Source organism: Oncorhynchus mykiss, chromosome 11 (assembly GCF_013265735.2).
Source record: "Oncorhynchus mykiss isolate Arlee chromosome 11, USDA_OmykA_1.1, whole genome shotgun sequence".
NCBI lineage: Eukaryota > Metazoa > Chordata > Actinopteri > Salmoniformes > Salmonidae > Oncorhynchus > Oncorhynchus mykiss.
The window spans coordinates 69,241,373-69,258,872 of NC_048575.1; the positions used below are offsets into that span (position 1 = coordinate 69,241,373).

General features: G+C 45.3%; 1 protein-coding gene across 2 annotated transcripts in view; it reads left to right on the top strand.

Moving 5' to 3' along the window:
• Positions 1-17,500, top strand: part of LOC110536297 (phosphoglucomutase-like protein 5) — a 49,368-nt gene that overhangs the window by 30,823 nt on the left and 1,045 nt on the right. Inside the window, exons 8-11 of one of the 2 annotated variants that reach the window (XM_036936210.1) lie at positions 8,974-9,109; positions 9,476-9,659; positions 14,503-14,640; positions 17,157-17,350. In XM_036936210.1, the coding sequence (XP_036792105.1) occupies positions 8,974-9,109; positions 9,476-9,659; positions 14,503-14,640; positions 17,157-17,279 (581 nt within the window). In that variant the 3' untranslated portion in view covers positions 17,280-17,350. Of the gene's footprint in view, positions 1-8,973; positions 9,110-9,475; positions 9,660-14,502; positions 14,641-17,156; positions 17,351-17,472 lie in introns of those variants that run through there. The other variant, XM_036936211.1, reaches the window with a different exon arrangement.

A 17,500-nucleotide genomic window follows, 5' to 3' on the forward strand; every position in this document is an offset into this window, starting at 1 on the left:
ATACAACATGGAGCATAAACACAGGAATTACAACACGGAGCATAAACACAGGAAATACAACACGGAGCATAAACACAGGAAATACAACATGGAGCATAAACACAGGAAATACAACACGGAGCATAAACACAGGAAATACAACACGGAGCATAAACACAGGAAATACAACACGGAGCATAAACACAGGAAATACAACATGGAGCATAAACACAGGAAATACAACACGGAGCATAAACACAGGAAATACAACATGGAGCATAAACACAGGAAATACAACATGGAGCATAAACACAGGAAATACAACACGGAGCATAAACACAGGAAATACAACACGGAGCATAAACACAGGAAATACAACACGGAGCATAAACACAGGAAATACAGCACGTAGTACAAACACAGGAAATACAACATGGAGCATAAACACAGGAAATACAACACGGAGCATAAACGCAGGAAATACAACATGGAGCATAAACACAGGAAATACAACACGGAGCATAAACACAGGAAATACCACACGGAGCATAAACACAGGAAATACAACACGGAGCATAAACACAGGAAATACAACACGTAGCATAAACACAGGAAATACAACACGGAGCATAAACACAGGAAATACAACACGGAGCATAAACACAGGAAATACAACACGGAGCATAAACACAGGAAATACAACATGGAGCATAAACACAGGAAATACAACATGGAGCATAAACACAGGAAATACAACATGGAGCATAAACACAGGAAATACAACATGGAGCATAAACACAGGAAATACAACACGGAGCATAAACACAGGAAATACAACACGGAGCATAAACACAGGAAATACAACACGGAGCATAAACACAGGAAATACAGCACGTAGTACAAACACAGGAAATACAACATGGAGCATAAACACAGGAAATACAACACGGAGCATAAACGCAGGAAATACAACATGGAGCATAAACACAGGAAATACAACACGGAGCATAAACACAGGAAATACCACACGGAGCATAAACACAGGAAATACAACACGGAGCATAAACACAGGAAATACAACACGTAGCATAAACACAGGAAATACAACACGGAGCATAAACACAGGAAATACAACACGGAGCATAAACACAGGAAATACAACACGGAGCATAAACACAGGAAATACAACACGGAGCATAAACACAGGAAATACAACACGGAGCATAAACACAGGAAATACAACACGGAGCATAAACACAGGAAATACAACATGGAGCATAAACACAGGAAATACAACATGGAGCATAAACACAGGAAATACAACACGGAGCATAAACACAGGAAATACAACATGGAGCATAAACACAGGAAATACAACATGGAGCATAAACACAGGAAATACAACACGGAGCATAAACACAGGAAATACAACATGGAGCATTGTCGTGTCTTTACTATCATGAAATTGAAGACATCGTTTTATCAAAGATTCTCTGTAATTAGTATAACACGATCAAAGTAATTAATCGTGTAACTGTAATTAACTAGGAAATAGGGGCACCAAGGAAAGTATTTAGATTACAAAGTTATAATTTCCCAATATAACCTTTCAGATATTTTCATATCTGATCAATAGTCTTCTGATTAATGATTTATTTATTTTACCTCACGTTAGTCTCATTCCAAACGTCGTAAATTGTTGGTTATCTGCACAAATCCAGTCTTCACTATGAGTCATCCATACATCAATTATCTTAAATCATTTATTTATTACTAACTAAGTAATTCACAGAAATGCATAAACAAACAGTAAATATGGTTACATGAAACGATAGAATGTTCCCTAGTGGGCTGAACCGGCATGGCGGCTTGTTAGACAAATGGGCAATGGGGGTCGACTCAGAAGTCACTACAGAGTTAATTATAACAATTAAAATGCTAATCCCTTACACATGAACGCTCACTCATTCGGGAACAATTTCAATCAATATATATATTTACGCTCAGTGTGTCGTCTTGATCGCTGGTTGAAAAGTTCATTTCTTTTGTAGGATTGTCCGTCTCTCTCTCTCTGTCTTGGTTAGAGGGGATAGTTCAAAGTGACATTCGTATTAGAATGGTTGTTTCGGCGGTTGTCGTTCTTCGCGTTCAATGATGCCGAATTCCTAGCTGCAGACTAGTCATTTGTATCAAAGACTTGTTCTTATTCTGTCGGTATCGATAGTCTAAGAGTTTTAACCACGTGGTATGGTTAAAAGATTCAGCAATGGTCTACAACCTTTAGTCCCCCTCCTAATGGAGAAAAACATGGTCTACTGATAATTTCTCAAAGTGGGGTTTTATTGAGAATGGCAGAAGAGGGCTGTCTCAGGATGTCTGACCCTAACTGGGCTCAGGGGCGGTCCTCTGATTTAGTTCAAATCAAAAGGGAATTGTATTTTCCTTCATTAAACAGTCCACAATCATATTACACCATTATTCAAACAGTATCATACTCACTCATTCATCTTATACAACAATTAGATGTAAACCTCATATCTGAGGCTATTATATAAACAGCGTTATGGTAATGTGGCCACACCGTCTCTCTTGAGCTTGCCAAGTTGTGCCAAACGCACCAGTTTGTAGCTGGATTCTTCACTGATCTTTTACACTTTCTCTGGAACATGAAATTTGTTCGTACCTCACGTTCTGTGAGGTGGAAGGATTTAATTTGTCTCCATGAAAACGACTCTCTATAACTGTGTGTCCATGAGGCAGGGTCTTCCTTAGGAATTTACGACCTCTGACCACAGCAGTCTGGTTGTAGAAGCAGAGAGCGGGGGATGGTGCTCGCTGTACTCAAAGAGGGCAACACCATGACAGCATAAGCACAGGAAATACAACATGGAGCATAAACACAGGAAATACAACATGGAGCATAAACACAGGAAATACAACATGGAGCATAAACACAGGAAATACAACATGGAGCATAAACACAGGAATTACAACATGGAGCATAAACACAGGAAATACAACATGGAGCATAAACACAGGAAATACAACATGCAGCATAAACACAGGAAATACAACACGGAGCATAAGAAAAGTATATATAAATAAGACAAAGATTCGGATCTAAAGGTACTATGTGAGGAACGATTTAGACTTTAAGACTCTTTATTCCATATACTTAGCTTTTTATGTGTGTCTTTTATTCTCATCTAAAATGAACAGGTGTGGACTTGACACTGTGACTCACACTCAAATCTAGTCCACCTCAGTTAGAGACCATTGGCAGTGTGAACAGACTGATCTCTCCACTTAGAGAGATACCAGTCTGTCTGCGTTATACTCCTCTTTCCCCTGACGCATGTGGTCTCTGTAGCTGATGGTGTACACTGAGTATACAGAACATTAGGAACACCTGCTCTTTCCATGACATAGACTGACGAGGTGAATCCAGGTGAAAGCTATGATCCCTTATTGAATTCACTTGTTAAACCCACTTCAATCAGTGTAGATGAAGGGGAGGAGACAGGTTAAAGAAGGATCTTTAAGCCTTGAGACAATTGAGACATGGATTATGTATGTGTGCCATTCAGAGGGTAAATGGGCAAGACAAAATATTTAAGTGCCTTTTAATGGGTTATGGTAGTAGGTGCCAAGCGCACAGGTTTGAGTGTGTCAAGAACTGCAATGCTGCTGGGGTTTTCACGCTCAACAGTTTCCCGTTTATATCAAGAATGGTCCACCACCCAAAGGACACCCAGCCAACTGTGGGAAGCATTGGAGTCAACATGGGCCAGCATCTCTGTGGAACACTTTCGACACCTTGTAGAGTCCATGCCGCAACGAATTGAGGCTGTTCTAAGGGCAAAAGGGGGGTAGCAACTCCAATATGAGAAGGTTCAAGATGGCGTAGCAGTCAGACGTCTATGTCTTCTCCTTGTTGTGTCCCGTGTATATATATTTTTATATATTTTTCTTAACCTCAGCTTCAACATACTCTCCTGCAATCCGCCTCACCCAATGTGGTATGGATCTGCTATTTTCTTTACTTTTGAACTGGAACCCCCAACAGAAGCTAGCCAGCTAACTAGCTACTAGCTAGTAGTCAGCTAGCCACTGCTAGCGGTCATCAGCTAACCTTAGCCCGGACAACTCCTGCCAGTCTGCATAGCACGATTCAAACCAGGGCATATCGGACTTATTTTTCTCCATATCTCCGGATTCCTACCGTAAGCTCTGAACCTTTTAACCTGGATCATCTCAGCTAGCTAGCTGCTATCCGAGTGGCCACTCCTGGCTAACATCTCTGTCCCAAAGCAATCACCAACTGGCCTGGAGCTAGCCAATGCTATGCCCATCTCCCGGCTAGCTGAAGAGGTCCATCAGCCACTCCTTGGGCTACAATACCTACTTTGCCAATTTGCCTGGACACCTTTTACTGCCGATACGGAGCCCCGTCGATCCATCACGACTGGACTACTGACGTAATCTGCCCAGGGATTTTTTTCATCTGGCTCCTCCATCTCGGCGTCCCCTGAATGCCCATCTGCTAGCCTGCTAGCTGTCTAGAGTGTATCAGACTGTTAGCTGAAGAGGTCCATCAGCCAATTTTTTTGGCTACTATACCTATTTTGCCAATTGGCCTGGACCCTTTTACTACACGGAGCCCAGCTGATCCAGCACGACTGGTCTGCCGACATAACCGCACGAGGGGGCAACAACAGACTAATTCCGTCACGACGTCCCTCTAAGGCCCTACTGCTAGCTTGCTATCCCCGGCCCGCTACCTGTCCGAAATGCCGTGTCTCCAGCCCGCCTAGCTACTCACTGGACCCCTATGATCACTCGGCTACACATGCCTCTCCCTAATGTCAATATGGCTTGTTCATTGCTGTTTTGGTTAGTGATATTTGCCTTATTTCACAGTAGAGCCTCTAGCCCTGCTCAATACGTCTTACCTAACCCTTTATTTCCACCTCCCACACATGCGGTGACCTCACCTGGTTTAAATTATATTGCTTGAGACAATATCTCTCTCATCATCATTCAATGCATAGGTTTACCTCCACTGTATTCACATCCTACCATACCTTTGTCTGTACATTATACCTTGAATCTACTTTACCGTGTCCAGAAACATGCTCCTTTTACTCTCTGTTCCAAACGTACTAGACAACCATTTCTTATAGCCTTTAGCCATACCCTTATCCTACTCCTCCTCTGTTCCTCTGGTGATGTAGAGGTTAATCCAGGCCTTGCAGTGCCTAGCTCCATCCCCATTCCCCAGGCGCTCTCATTTGTTGACTTCTGTAACTGTAAAAGCCTTGGTTTCATGCATGTTAACATTAGAAGCCTCCTCCCTAAGTTTGTTTTATTCACTGCTTTAGCACACTCTGCCAACCCAGATGCCCTAGCCGTGTCTGAATCCTGGCGTAGGAAGACCACCAAAATCCTGAAATCTCCATCCCTAACTATAACATTTTCTGACAAGATAGAACTGCCAAAGGGGGCGGAGTTGCAATCTACTGCAGAGATAGCCTGCAGAGTTCTGTCTTACTATCCAGGTCTGTGCCTAAACAATTTGAGCTTCTACTTTTAAAGATCCACCTTTCCAGAAACAAGTCTCTCACCGTTGCCACTTGCTATAGACCACCTTCTGCCCCCAGCTGTGCCGTGGACACCATATGTGAATTGATTGCCCCCCATCTATCTTCAGAGCTCGTGCTGTTAGGTGCCTTGAACTGGGACATGCATAATACCCCGGCCATCCTACAATCTAAGCTTGATGCCCTCAATCTCACACAAATTATCAATGAACCTACCAGGTACAACCCTAAATCCGTAAACACGGGCACCCTCATAGATATCATCTTGACCAACCTGCCCTCCAAATACACCTCTGCTGTCTTCAACCAGGATCTCAGCGATCACTACCTCATTGCCTGCGTCTGTAATGGGTCTGCGGCCACCCCACCCCTCATCACTGTCAAACGCTCCCTAAAACACTTCAGCGAGCAGGCGTTTCTAATGACCTGACCTGGGTATCCTGGAAGGATATTGACCTCATTCCATCAGTAGAGGATGCCTGGTTATTCTTTAAAAGTGCTTCCCTCACCATCTTAAATAAGCATGCCCCATTCAAACAATTTCGAACCAGGAAAAGATATAGCCCTTGATTCACTCCAGACTTGACTGCCCTTGACCAGCACAAAAACATCCTGTGGCATACTGCATTAGCATTGAATAGCCCCCGCGATATGTAACTTTTCAGGGAAGTTAGGAACAAATATACACAGGCAGTTAGGAAAGCGAAGGCTATCTTTTTCAAACATAAATTTGCATCCTGTAGTAGAACTCCAAAAAGTTCTGGGACACTGTAAAGTCCACGGAGAATAAGAGCACTTCCTCCCAGCTGCCCACTGCACTGAGGCTAGGAAACACTGTCACCACCTATAAATCCATGATAATTGAGAATTTCAATCAGCATTTTTCTACGGCTGGTCATGCTTTCCACCTGGCTACCCCTACCCCGGTCAACAGCCCTGTACCCCCCCCCAAGCAACTTGCCCGAGCCTCCCCGTTTCTCCTTCACCCAAATCCAGATAGCTGATGTTCTGAAAGAGCTGCAAAATCTTGACCCCTACAAATCAGACAGACATCAGGCTAGACAACCTGGACCCTCCCTTTCTAAAATTTTCCGCCAAAATTGTTGCAACCTATATTACTAGCCTGTTCAACCTCTCTTTCGTATTGTCTGAGATTCCCAAAGATTGCAAAGCTGCCGCGGTCATCCCCCTCTTCAAAGGGGGAGACACTCTAGACCCAAACTGCTACAGACCTATATCCATCCTGCCCTGCTTTTCTAAGGTCTTCGAAAGACAAGTTAACAAATAGATCACCGACTATTTGAATCCCTCTGTACCTTCTCTGCTATGCAATCTGGTTTCCGAGCGGGTCATGGGTGCACCTCAGCCATGCTCAAGGTCCTAAACAATATCATAACCGCCATCAATAAGAGACAATACTGTGCAGCTGTATTCATCGACCTGGCCAAGGCTTTCGATCTGTCAATCACCACATTCTTATCGGCAGACTCAACAGCCTTGGTTTCTCAAATGACTGCCTCGCCTGGTTCACCAACTACTTCGCTGATAGAGTTCAGTGTGTCAAATCGGAGGGCCTGTTGTCCAAACTTCTGGCAGTCTCTATGGGGGTGCCACATGGTTCAATTCTCGGGCCGACTCTCTTCTCTGTATACATCAATGATGTTGCTCTTGCTGCTGGTGATTCTCTGATCCACCTCTACGCAGACGACACCATTCTGTATACTTCTGGCCCTTCTTTGGACACTGTGTTAACAAACCTCCAGACGAGCTTCAATGCCATGGCCACCAACTGCTCTTAAATGCAAGTAAAACTAAATGAATGCTCTTCAATCGATCGCTGCACACACCTGCCCGCCCGTCCAGCATCACTACTCTGGATGGTTCTGACTTAAAATATGTGGACAACTACAAATACCTAGGTGTCTGGTTAGACTGTAAACTCTCCTTCCAGACTCACCTTAAGCATCTCCAATCCAACATTAAATCTAGAATCTGTGTCCTATTTCGCAACAAAGCATCCTTCACTCATGCTTCCAAACATACCCTCGTAAAACTGACCATCATACTGATCCTTGACTTCGGTGATGTCATTTACAAAATAGCCTCCAATACCCTACTCAATAAATTGGATGCAGTCTATCACAGTGCCATCTGTTTTTTCACCAAAGCCCCATATAATACCCACCACTGCAACCTGTAAGCTCTCGTTGGCTGGCCCTCGCTTCATATTCCTTGTCAAACCCACTGGCTCCAGGTCATCTATAAGTCTTTTCTAGGTTAAGCCCTGCCTTATATCAGCTCATTGGTCACCATAGCAGCACCCACCTGTAGCACACGCTCCAGCAGGTATATTTCACTGGTCACCCCCAAAACCAATTCCTCCTTTCCTTCCAGTTCACTGCTGCCATTGACTGGAACGAATTTGAAGAATCACTGAAGCTGGAGACTCATATCTCCTTCACTAACTTTAAGCACCAGCTGTCAGAGCAGCTCACAGATCACTGCACCTGTACATAGCCCATCTGTAAATAGCCCATCCAACTACCTCATCCCCATGCTGTTATTTATTTTATTGATTTTGCTCCTTTGCACCCCAGTATCTCTACTTGCACATTCATCTTCATCTTCATTCCAGTGTTTAATTGCTAAATTGTAATTATTTCGCCACTATGGCCTATTTATTGTCTTACCTCCCTTATCCTATCTAATTTGTACACTTAGACTGTATTATTGACTGTGTTTGTTTATTCCATGTGTAACTCTGTGTTGTTGTTTGTGTCGCGCTGCTTTGCTTTATCTTGGCCAGGTCGCAGTTGTAAATGAGAACTTGTTCTCAACTAGCCTACCTGGTTAAATAAAAGTTCAATAAAAAGGTGTTCCTAACGTTTGGTATTATCAGTATATTGTTGACCCTACTATCCAAATACCTTGCTTATCACTCACTAGATAAGAATGTCTGCTAAATGAATCAAATGTACAAATATAGCACATACATTCAGCATATGTGGACATACGAAAATCAAACACACCCTTCCTTGGTGTGGATAGCTGCGGATAGCCATCAGCCATCCAGGAGAGGCGTACAGTGTTTGTGTGAGAGACAAATAAATAAAACTAGTGGCTGTTAAATTCTATGGCTCAGAGTTGAACTGAAGGGTTCTTGTCAGAATGCCTGTCAGAATGCCTGTTAAAATGCCTATGACATAGACCTAGCCTCATCTTGTTATCCTACAGGATAACTTCCCTTTCTAAATATCCCATGTTAGTCCATCATCCCACTCCGCTCCATATGTTTATAACAGGGTTATGAAGGTTTTTATACAAGGTTATAACATGGTTATAAAGATTTATGGTTTCCTGGGCGAACTTGTGTCCCCTTGTGTCTCTTGTTAAGGTTCAGACCACATCCGTGAGAAGGATGGTCTGTGGTCGGTGCTGGTGTGGCTGTCCATCATGGCTGTCAGGAAACAGGGCGTGGAGGAAATCGTCAAGGACCACTGGGCCAAGCTCGGACGCAACTACTTCTGCAGGTCACTCTGCTATGCAATCAATCAATCAACCAATCAATCACTCAACCAACCAATCAATAATGAAGTCAATCACTTAACCAACCAATCAATAAATCAATCAAGCACTCAATCAACCAATCAAACAATCAATCAATCAATCACTCAAACAACCAATACATCAATCATTCAACCAATAAATCAATCAGTGGATTGAAATACATGTGTAGTGAACACAGAAAGACACATTGACGATGTCATGTCCTTATCTAATAGACGGGGATGCTTCTTACTGTGTTTGTCTCTAAGCTTGTGGTTTCTAGGAGTGTGTCTTAATGCCACATTCATGCTTATGTGTATGTGTTCACACCTGTGTGTGTGTGTTCCCAGGTTTGACTATGAAGGCGTGGACCCCAGAGCTGCATTCTACCTGATGAGAGACTTGGAGGGGGTGATCACAGACAAGGCCTTTCTTACCCAGAAGTTTGCTGTGGGGACCAACGTCTACAGTGTGGAGCGGGCTGATAACTTTGAGTACATCGACCCTGTGGATGGAACTGTGGTCCGCAACCAGGTCTGTATAACTTAAACATGGCTCTTAGAGGAGAGGAGGAGATGAGAGGAGGAGGAGATGAGAGGTGGAAAGGAGGAGATGAGAGGAGGGATGAGAGGAGGAGATGAGAGGAGGAGATGAGAGGGGGAGATGAGAGGGGGAGAGGAGGAGATGAGAAGGGGAGAGGAGGAGGAGATGAGAGGGGGAGAGGAGGAGATGAGAAGGGGAGAGGAGGAGATGAGAGGGGGAGAGGAGGAGATGAGAAGGGGAGAGGAGGAGATGAGAGGAGGAGATGAGAAGGGGAGAGGATGAGGAGATGAGAGGGGGAGAGGAGGAGATGAGAGGGGGAGAGGAGGAGATGAGAAGGGGAGAGGAGGAGATGAGAAGGGGAGAGGAGGAGGAGATGAGAGGGGGAGAGGAGGAGATGAGAGGGGGAGAGGAGGAGATGAGAGGGGGAGAGGAGGAGATGAGAGGAGGAGATGGGAGGGGGAGGAGATGAGAGGAGGAGAGGAGATGAGAGGGGGAGATGAGGAGATGAGAGGAGGAGATGGGAGGGGGAGGAGATGAGAGGAGGAGAGGAGATGAGAGGGGGAGAGGAGGAGATGAGAGGGAGAGGAGGAGATGAGAGGGGGAGAGGAGGAGACGAGAGGGGGAGAGGAGATGAGAGGGGGAGTTGAGGAGATGAGAGGGGGAGAGGAGGAGATGAGAGGGGGAGAGGAGGAGATGAGAGGGGGAGAGGAGGAGATGGGAGAGGGGGAGAGGAGGAGATGGGAGGGGAGGAGAGGAGGAGATGAGAGGGGGAGAGGAGGAGATGAGAGGAGGAGATGAGAGGAGGAGATGAGAGGGGGAGAGGAGGAGATGGGAGGGGAGGAGAGGAGGAGATGAGAGGAGGAGATGAGAGGAGGAGATGAGAGGGGGAGTTGAGGAGATGAGAGGGGGAGAGGAGGAGATGAGAGGGGGGGGCAAGATTGGGGTGGTGTCTATGATGAGGTCCATATAACTGTTGACTTTATTAGTGGATTAAATACCATCTGAAAGTCAGCACATATTCCTCTTCTCTCTTTCCATCTCTACTTGTGTCCTCCTACCCCTCTCTGCTCCAGACCTCCCAGGTAGCCATGTGTTCAGACTGGCTGGGGTTCCATGTTTGGGCATGGCTGTCTCTAACCCTCCTCGTCAGCCAGTGTGCAGACACACACACACACACACACACACTGCTGTTGACGGTAACACAGCAGAGCCCTTCTTTGCTTTAGTAAAAGACAGAAACAGGACAGCCAGACAGGCAGACGAACAGTAGTGTAATAATGGTGTGATGTACAACCTGTTGCTTAGGAACAGTTGGCCTGCTGTTGACGGTAAACACATCTCTGGAATGACTACTTCACTGTTTCCCGATGGGTGAGAGGTGACCTGCTAGTCACAATCGAGTCTATGGCATTGGTTCTGGTGACATGTTGAGTCATGAGAAGACTCCCAAAGCTTTAGGTGGGTCACAGGGCTAAAAGGTTTAGGTGGGTCACAGGGCTAAAAGGTTTAGGTGGGTCACAGGGCTAAAAGGTTTAGGTGGGTCACAGGGCTAAAAGCTTTAGGTGGGTCACAGGGCTAAAAGGTTTAGGTGGGTCACAGGGCTAAAAGCTTTAGGTGGGTCACAGGGCTAAAAGCTTTAGGTGGGTCACAGGGCTAAAAGCTTTAGGTGGGTCACAGGGCTAAAAGCTTTAGGTGGGTCACAGGGCTAAAAGCTTTAGGTGGGTCACAGGGCTAAAAGGTTTAGGTGGGTCACAGGGCTAAAAGGTTTAGGTGGGTCACAGGGCTAAAAGCTTTAGGTGGGTCACAGGGCTAAAAGCTTTAGGTGGGTCACAGGGCTAAAAGGTTTAGGTGGGTCACAGGGCTAAAAGGTTTAGGTGGGTCACAGGGCTAAAAGCTTTAGGTGGGTCACAGGGCTAAAAGGTTTAGGTGGGTCACAGGGCTAAAAGGTTTAGGTGGGTCACAGGGCTAAAAGCTTTAGGTGGGTCACAGGGCTAAAAGCTTTAGGCGGGTCACAGGGCTAAAAGGTTTAGGTGGGTCACAGGGCTAAAAGCTTTAGGTGGGTCACAGGGCTAAAAGGTTTAGGTGGGTCACAGGGCTGAAAGGTTTAGGTGGGTCACAGGGCTAAAAGCTTTAGGTGGGTCACAGGGCTAAAAGGTTTAGGTGGGTCACAGGGCTAAAAGGTTTAGGTGGGTCACAGGGCTAAAAGCTTTAGGTGGGTCACAGGGCTAAAAGGTTTAGGTGGGTCACAGGGCTAAAAGCTTTAGGTGGGTCACAGGGCTAAAAGCTTTAGGTGGGTCACAGGGCTAAAAGGTTTAGGTGGGTCACAAGGCTAAAAGATTTAGGTGGGTCACAGGGCTAAAAGGTTTAGGAACAAGGGATGTATAGAGCAGTGATGTCACAGTGGCTGATGTAGGATGTTTTGGCTTGGCCTTTATTGTGATTGGTAGACTCGGTTTAGTCTGAGAACCTTCATCTCTTTGTTGGAGGCAGAAATGTCTCGGTTGGGTCTTTATTGTGATTGGTGTAAAGACTGATGAGTCAGACTGTGTCAGCGTCAGTAAGGATGATGAGTGTTACACCATCTACTGTTGGGAAATGTAAACACACACACACACAGGCTTTTCACTTGGCAGCGGTCTCTGTCACACTGTCCCAACCTCCCCACAAACCCTGGAATATCTCCTGGCGTCGACACTTTTCAGCTCATACTTCACACGTAGATCCCATTGGTGTCAGGTGTCTTGACCTGGGATGCATGATGTCATAAGAGATGGTGTGTGGTTTGTTTTTAGTCAGTCACCCTCCCAATCGGGCCTGTCACAGTAGCCGGATCAGACCTCTCGGCCAGCTCCACAGCGGTTACAGCTAGTTAGTCACTCACCAAAAGGTGTGACAGCTTCTCCCTCCCCAGTAAACCTACTCCTCTGTGTACTGGACACAAATACTGGACATTCCACAGTGTTGTGTCAGCTGTTGTCGCTCCACTCTGCCTGTGAGAGGGGGATGCACTGTCTGTTGTATGCATACACACTTCATATATTCATTTAGCAGACATTCTTATCCAGAACGACCTACAGGATAAATTAGGGTTAAGTGCCTTGCTCAAGGGCACATCAACATATTTTTCACCTAGTTGGCTCAAGGATTTGAACCAGCGACCTTTCAGTTATTGGCCTAACATCCTTAACCACTAGGCTACCTGCCGTCCCATTAATAAACAGAGACACATGCTCACAGATAAACACACACACACACAGACAGACTGGCTGTGATGACAAGTTGAGAGAGGCTTTACAGAGCTATGCCAGGGTTGCCTCTGTAGCCTGCTACTGAATTGTTCCCACAGAGAAAGACTACACACATACTACTGTACATTGACCCCCTCTCTCTCAAACACCTACATATAGGCATACAGGGATGTACTGTATATTAAATGCTCACACACACACACACGCACACACACACACACACATGCATATGACTACAGTGGCATCTAGGGGACGTCAGTTGATACTGCATTAACTACACTGACTCCTCTGTCTCACTGCCTCTGGTCTGTCTTTCTACCTGTCTCACTGCCTCTGGTCTGTCTTTCTACCTGTCTCACTGCCTCTGGTCTGTCTTTCTACCTGTCTCACTGCCTCTGGTCTGTCTTTCTACCCGTCTCACTGCCTCTGATCCGTCTTTCTACCTGTCTCACTGCCTCTGGTCTGTCTTTCTACCCGTCTCACTGCCTCTGGTCTGTCTTTCTACCTGTCTCACTGCCTCTGATCTGTCTTTCAACCTGTCTCACTGCCTCTGGTCTGTCTTTCTACCTGTCTCACTGCCTCTGGTCTGTCTTTCTACCTGTCTCACTGCCTCTGGTCTGTCTTTCTACCTGTCTCACTGCCTCTGGTCTGTCTTTCTACCTGTCTCACTGCCTCTGGTCTGTCTTTCTACCTGTCTCACTGTCTCTGGTCTGTCTTTCTACCTGTCTCACTGCCTCTGGTCTGTCTTTCTACCTGTCTCACTGCCTCTGGTCTGTCTTTCTACCTGTCTCACTGCCTCTGGTCTGTCTTTCTACCTGTCTCACTGTCTCTGGTCTGTCTTTCTACCTGTCTCACTGCCTCTGGTCTGTCTTTCTACCCGTCTCACTGCCTCTGGTCTCTGGTCTTTCTACCTGTCTCACTGTCTCTGGTCTGTCTTCTACCTGTCTCACTGCCTCTGGTCTATCTTTCTACCCGTCTCACTGCCTCTGGTCTGTCTTTCTACCCGTCTCACTGCCTCTGATCTGTCTTTCTACCTGTCTCACTGCTTCTGGTCTGTCTTTCTACCCGTCTCACTGCCTCTGGTCTGTCTTTCTACCTGTCTCACTGTCTCTGGTCTGTCTTTCTACCTGTCTCACTGTCTCTGGTCTGTCTGCATACCAGTCTCACTGCCTCTGATCTGTCTGCATACCTGTCTCAATGCCTATTGTCAGTTTTTCTCACACCCTTTGGTCTGTCTGCATACCTGTCTCACTGTCTCTGGTCTGTCTGCATACCTGTCTCACTGCCTCTGGTCTGTCTGCATACCTGTCTCACTGTCTTTGGTCTGTCTGCGTACCTGTCTCACTGTCTCTGGTCTGTCTGCGTACCTGTCTCACAGTCTCTGGTCTGTCTGCATACCTGTCTCACTGTCTCTGGTCTGTCTGCATACCTGTCTCACTGTCTCTGGTCTGTCTGCATACCTGTCTCACTGCCTCTGGTCTGTCTGTGTACCTGTCTCACTGTCTCTGGTCTGTCTGTGTACCTGTCTCACTGTTTCTGGTCTGTCTGTGTACCTGTCTCACTGTCTCTGTTCTGTCTGCATACAGGGTCTGCGGATTGTCTTCACAGATGAGTCCCGTCTGGTCTTCCGTCTGAGTGGGAGTGGGGGAGGGGCCGGGGCCACAGTCCGGATCTACGCAGAGAGCTTCGAGAGAGACCCCGAGAGTCATAACAGAGAAACTCAGGTAAGGAGTACACTGGAATCCATTCTGATAGGTACTACTACACTGTGTGTGTGTGTGTGCGTGTGCGTGTGCGTGATCATTGTTTCCTTGTATGAACTTTCAGGCCCTTAAACTAAGGAGAGGATCAACTCAACATTATCATTTCCATTTGATATATTATTCAGCCAAAAGGGACATTGTCAACAGTAGGGTTTGGTTCACATTACCCAGCCAAAAGGGACATTGTCAACAGTAGGGTTTGGTTCACATTACCCAGCCAAAAGGGACATTGTCAACAGTAGGGTTTGGTTCACATTACCCAGCCAAAAGGGACATTGTCAACAGTAGGGTTTGGTTCACATTACCCAGCCAAAAGGGACATTGTCAACAGTAGGGTTTGGTTCACATTACCCAGCCAAAAGGGACATTGTCAACAGTAGGGTTTGGTTCACATTACCCAGCCAAAAGGGACATTGTCAACAGTAGGGTTTGGTTCACAGTGGTTGCATGCAATATTATCCTATTACACAACCCACCTCCATCTGGGTGTCTGAACAACATGTGACATGGTGACATGACATGTGATAGTAGTTTTAGCTGCTCGGTAGACTTTGGAGTGAGTGTCTTCTATTGCTGTTGGTGTGGCCATATTGTGTTTGACTGGTAGTGTACTTTAACCATGCCACAGTATTAGTCAGTATCATATTGTGTTTGACTGGTAGTGTACTTTAACCATGCCACAGTATTAGTCAGTATCATATTGTGTTTGACTGGTAGTGTACTTTAACCATGCCACAGTATTAGTCAGTATCATATTGTGTTTGACTGGTAGTGTACTTTAACCATGCCACAGTATTAGTCAGTATCATATTGTGTTTGACTGGTAGTGTACTTTAACCATGCCACAGTATTAGTCAGTATCATATTGTGTTTGACTGGTAGTGTACTTTAACCATGCCACAGTATTAGTCAGTATCACATTGTGGTTCACAGTATTCGTCAGTATCACATTGTGGTTCACAGTATTAGTCAGTATCACATTGTGGTTCACAGTATTAGTCAGTATCACATTGTGGTTCACAGTATTAGTCAGTATCATATTGTGGTTCACAGTATTAGTCAGTATCACATTGTGGTTCACAGTATTAGTCAGTATCACATTGTGGTTCACAGTATTAGTCAGTATCACATTGTGGTTCACAGTATTAGTCAGTATCACATTGTGGTTCACAGTATTAGTCAGTATCACATTGTGGTTCACAGTATTAGTCAGTATCACATTGTGGTTCACAGTATTAGTCAGTATCATATTGTGGTTCACAGTATTAGTCAGTATCATATTGTGGTTCACAGTATTAGTCAGTATCACATTGTGGTTCACAGTATTAGTCAGTATCACATTGTGGTTCACAGTATTAGTCAGTATCACATTGTGGTTCACAGTATTAGTCAGTATCACATTGTGGTTCACAGTATTAGTCAGTATCATATTGTGGTTCACAGTATTAGTCAGTATCACATTGTGGTTCACAGTATTAGTCAGTATCACATTGTGGTTCACAGTATTAGTCAGTATCATATTGTGGTTCACAGTATTAGTCAGTATCACATTGTGGTTCACAGTATTAGTCAGTATAGAGGTGTGGTTCACAGTATTAGTCAGTATCACATTGTGGTTCACAGTATTAGTCAGTATAGAGGTGTGGTTCACAGTATTAGTCAGTATAGAGGTGTGGTTCACAGTATTAGTCAGTATAGAGGTGTGTGCTGTTTTGATGCCAAGGCTTAGTTCTCAGTGATCTGTTATGATGAAACACCGCTGGCCTTGATTAGATTGATCAGTTCCATGTAAACATTCTCTCACAAACCGCTTTGAACTGAGCCAGGAAACCACTATACCACATATCTGTAGTCATGACGCAAGCTGTGGCTTATCTCTATGGTTACCATGGTTACCTCACTTAACAGGTAACTTCAGGTTGTGAGTTGTGCCAACACAATAGAGAAAGGGAAAGGGAAGGGAGGTACCTAGTCAGTTGTCCAACTGAATGTTCTCAACTGAAATGTGTCTTCCGCATTTAACCCGACCCCTCTGAATCAGAGCCGGTTGAACTGTCAGTGGATACTAAGGTGCGGCTGGACAGTATAAAGTTAGCCTGGAGTTGACTGGCTTTTTAACACACTGATAATGTATTCAATTCTTTGCAGAGGTCCTTTCTGGCCAGGACATCGGACAGAGAGTCCAAAGTGAAGAGAAGGGACTTGGCAGTAAACTGTTGATTGGTCTTGATTCATGACGCTTGTTGTTTCCTTGGTTACTTTCTGTATTAGTTTATAGTGGCTTCTATGATGGTTACCGATGTAGGATCTTTAATTGAGCCAGTTTGCTATTGCAGCAAAATAATCCTGCAGCAACAGGAAATGTGACATTGTATCAACACTTATTTGAACATGTGCATCCTTTCAGAGTCTCTACAGTAATGTAATGTGTTTATCGTGTGAAGTGTGTATAAAGCAGTGTGTGTTCTGTGTCCCAGGCGGTGCTGGGTCCCCTCATCGCCAGTATGTGTGTATTGTGTGAAGTGTGTATAAAGCAGTGTGTGTTCTGTGTCCCAGGCGGTGCTGGGTCCCCTCATCGCCAGTATGTGTGTATTGTGTGAAGTGTGTATAAAGCAGTGTGTGTTCTGTGTCCCAGGCGGTGCTGGGTCCCCTCATCGCCAGTATGTGTGTATTGTGTGAAGTGTGTATAAAGCAGTGTGTGTTCTGTGTCCCAGGCGGTGCTGGTTCCCCTCATCGCCAGTATGTGTGTATTGTGTGAAGTGTGTATAAAGCAGTGTGTGTTCTGTGTCCCAGGCGGTGCTGGGTCCCCTCATCGCCATCG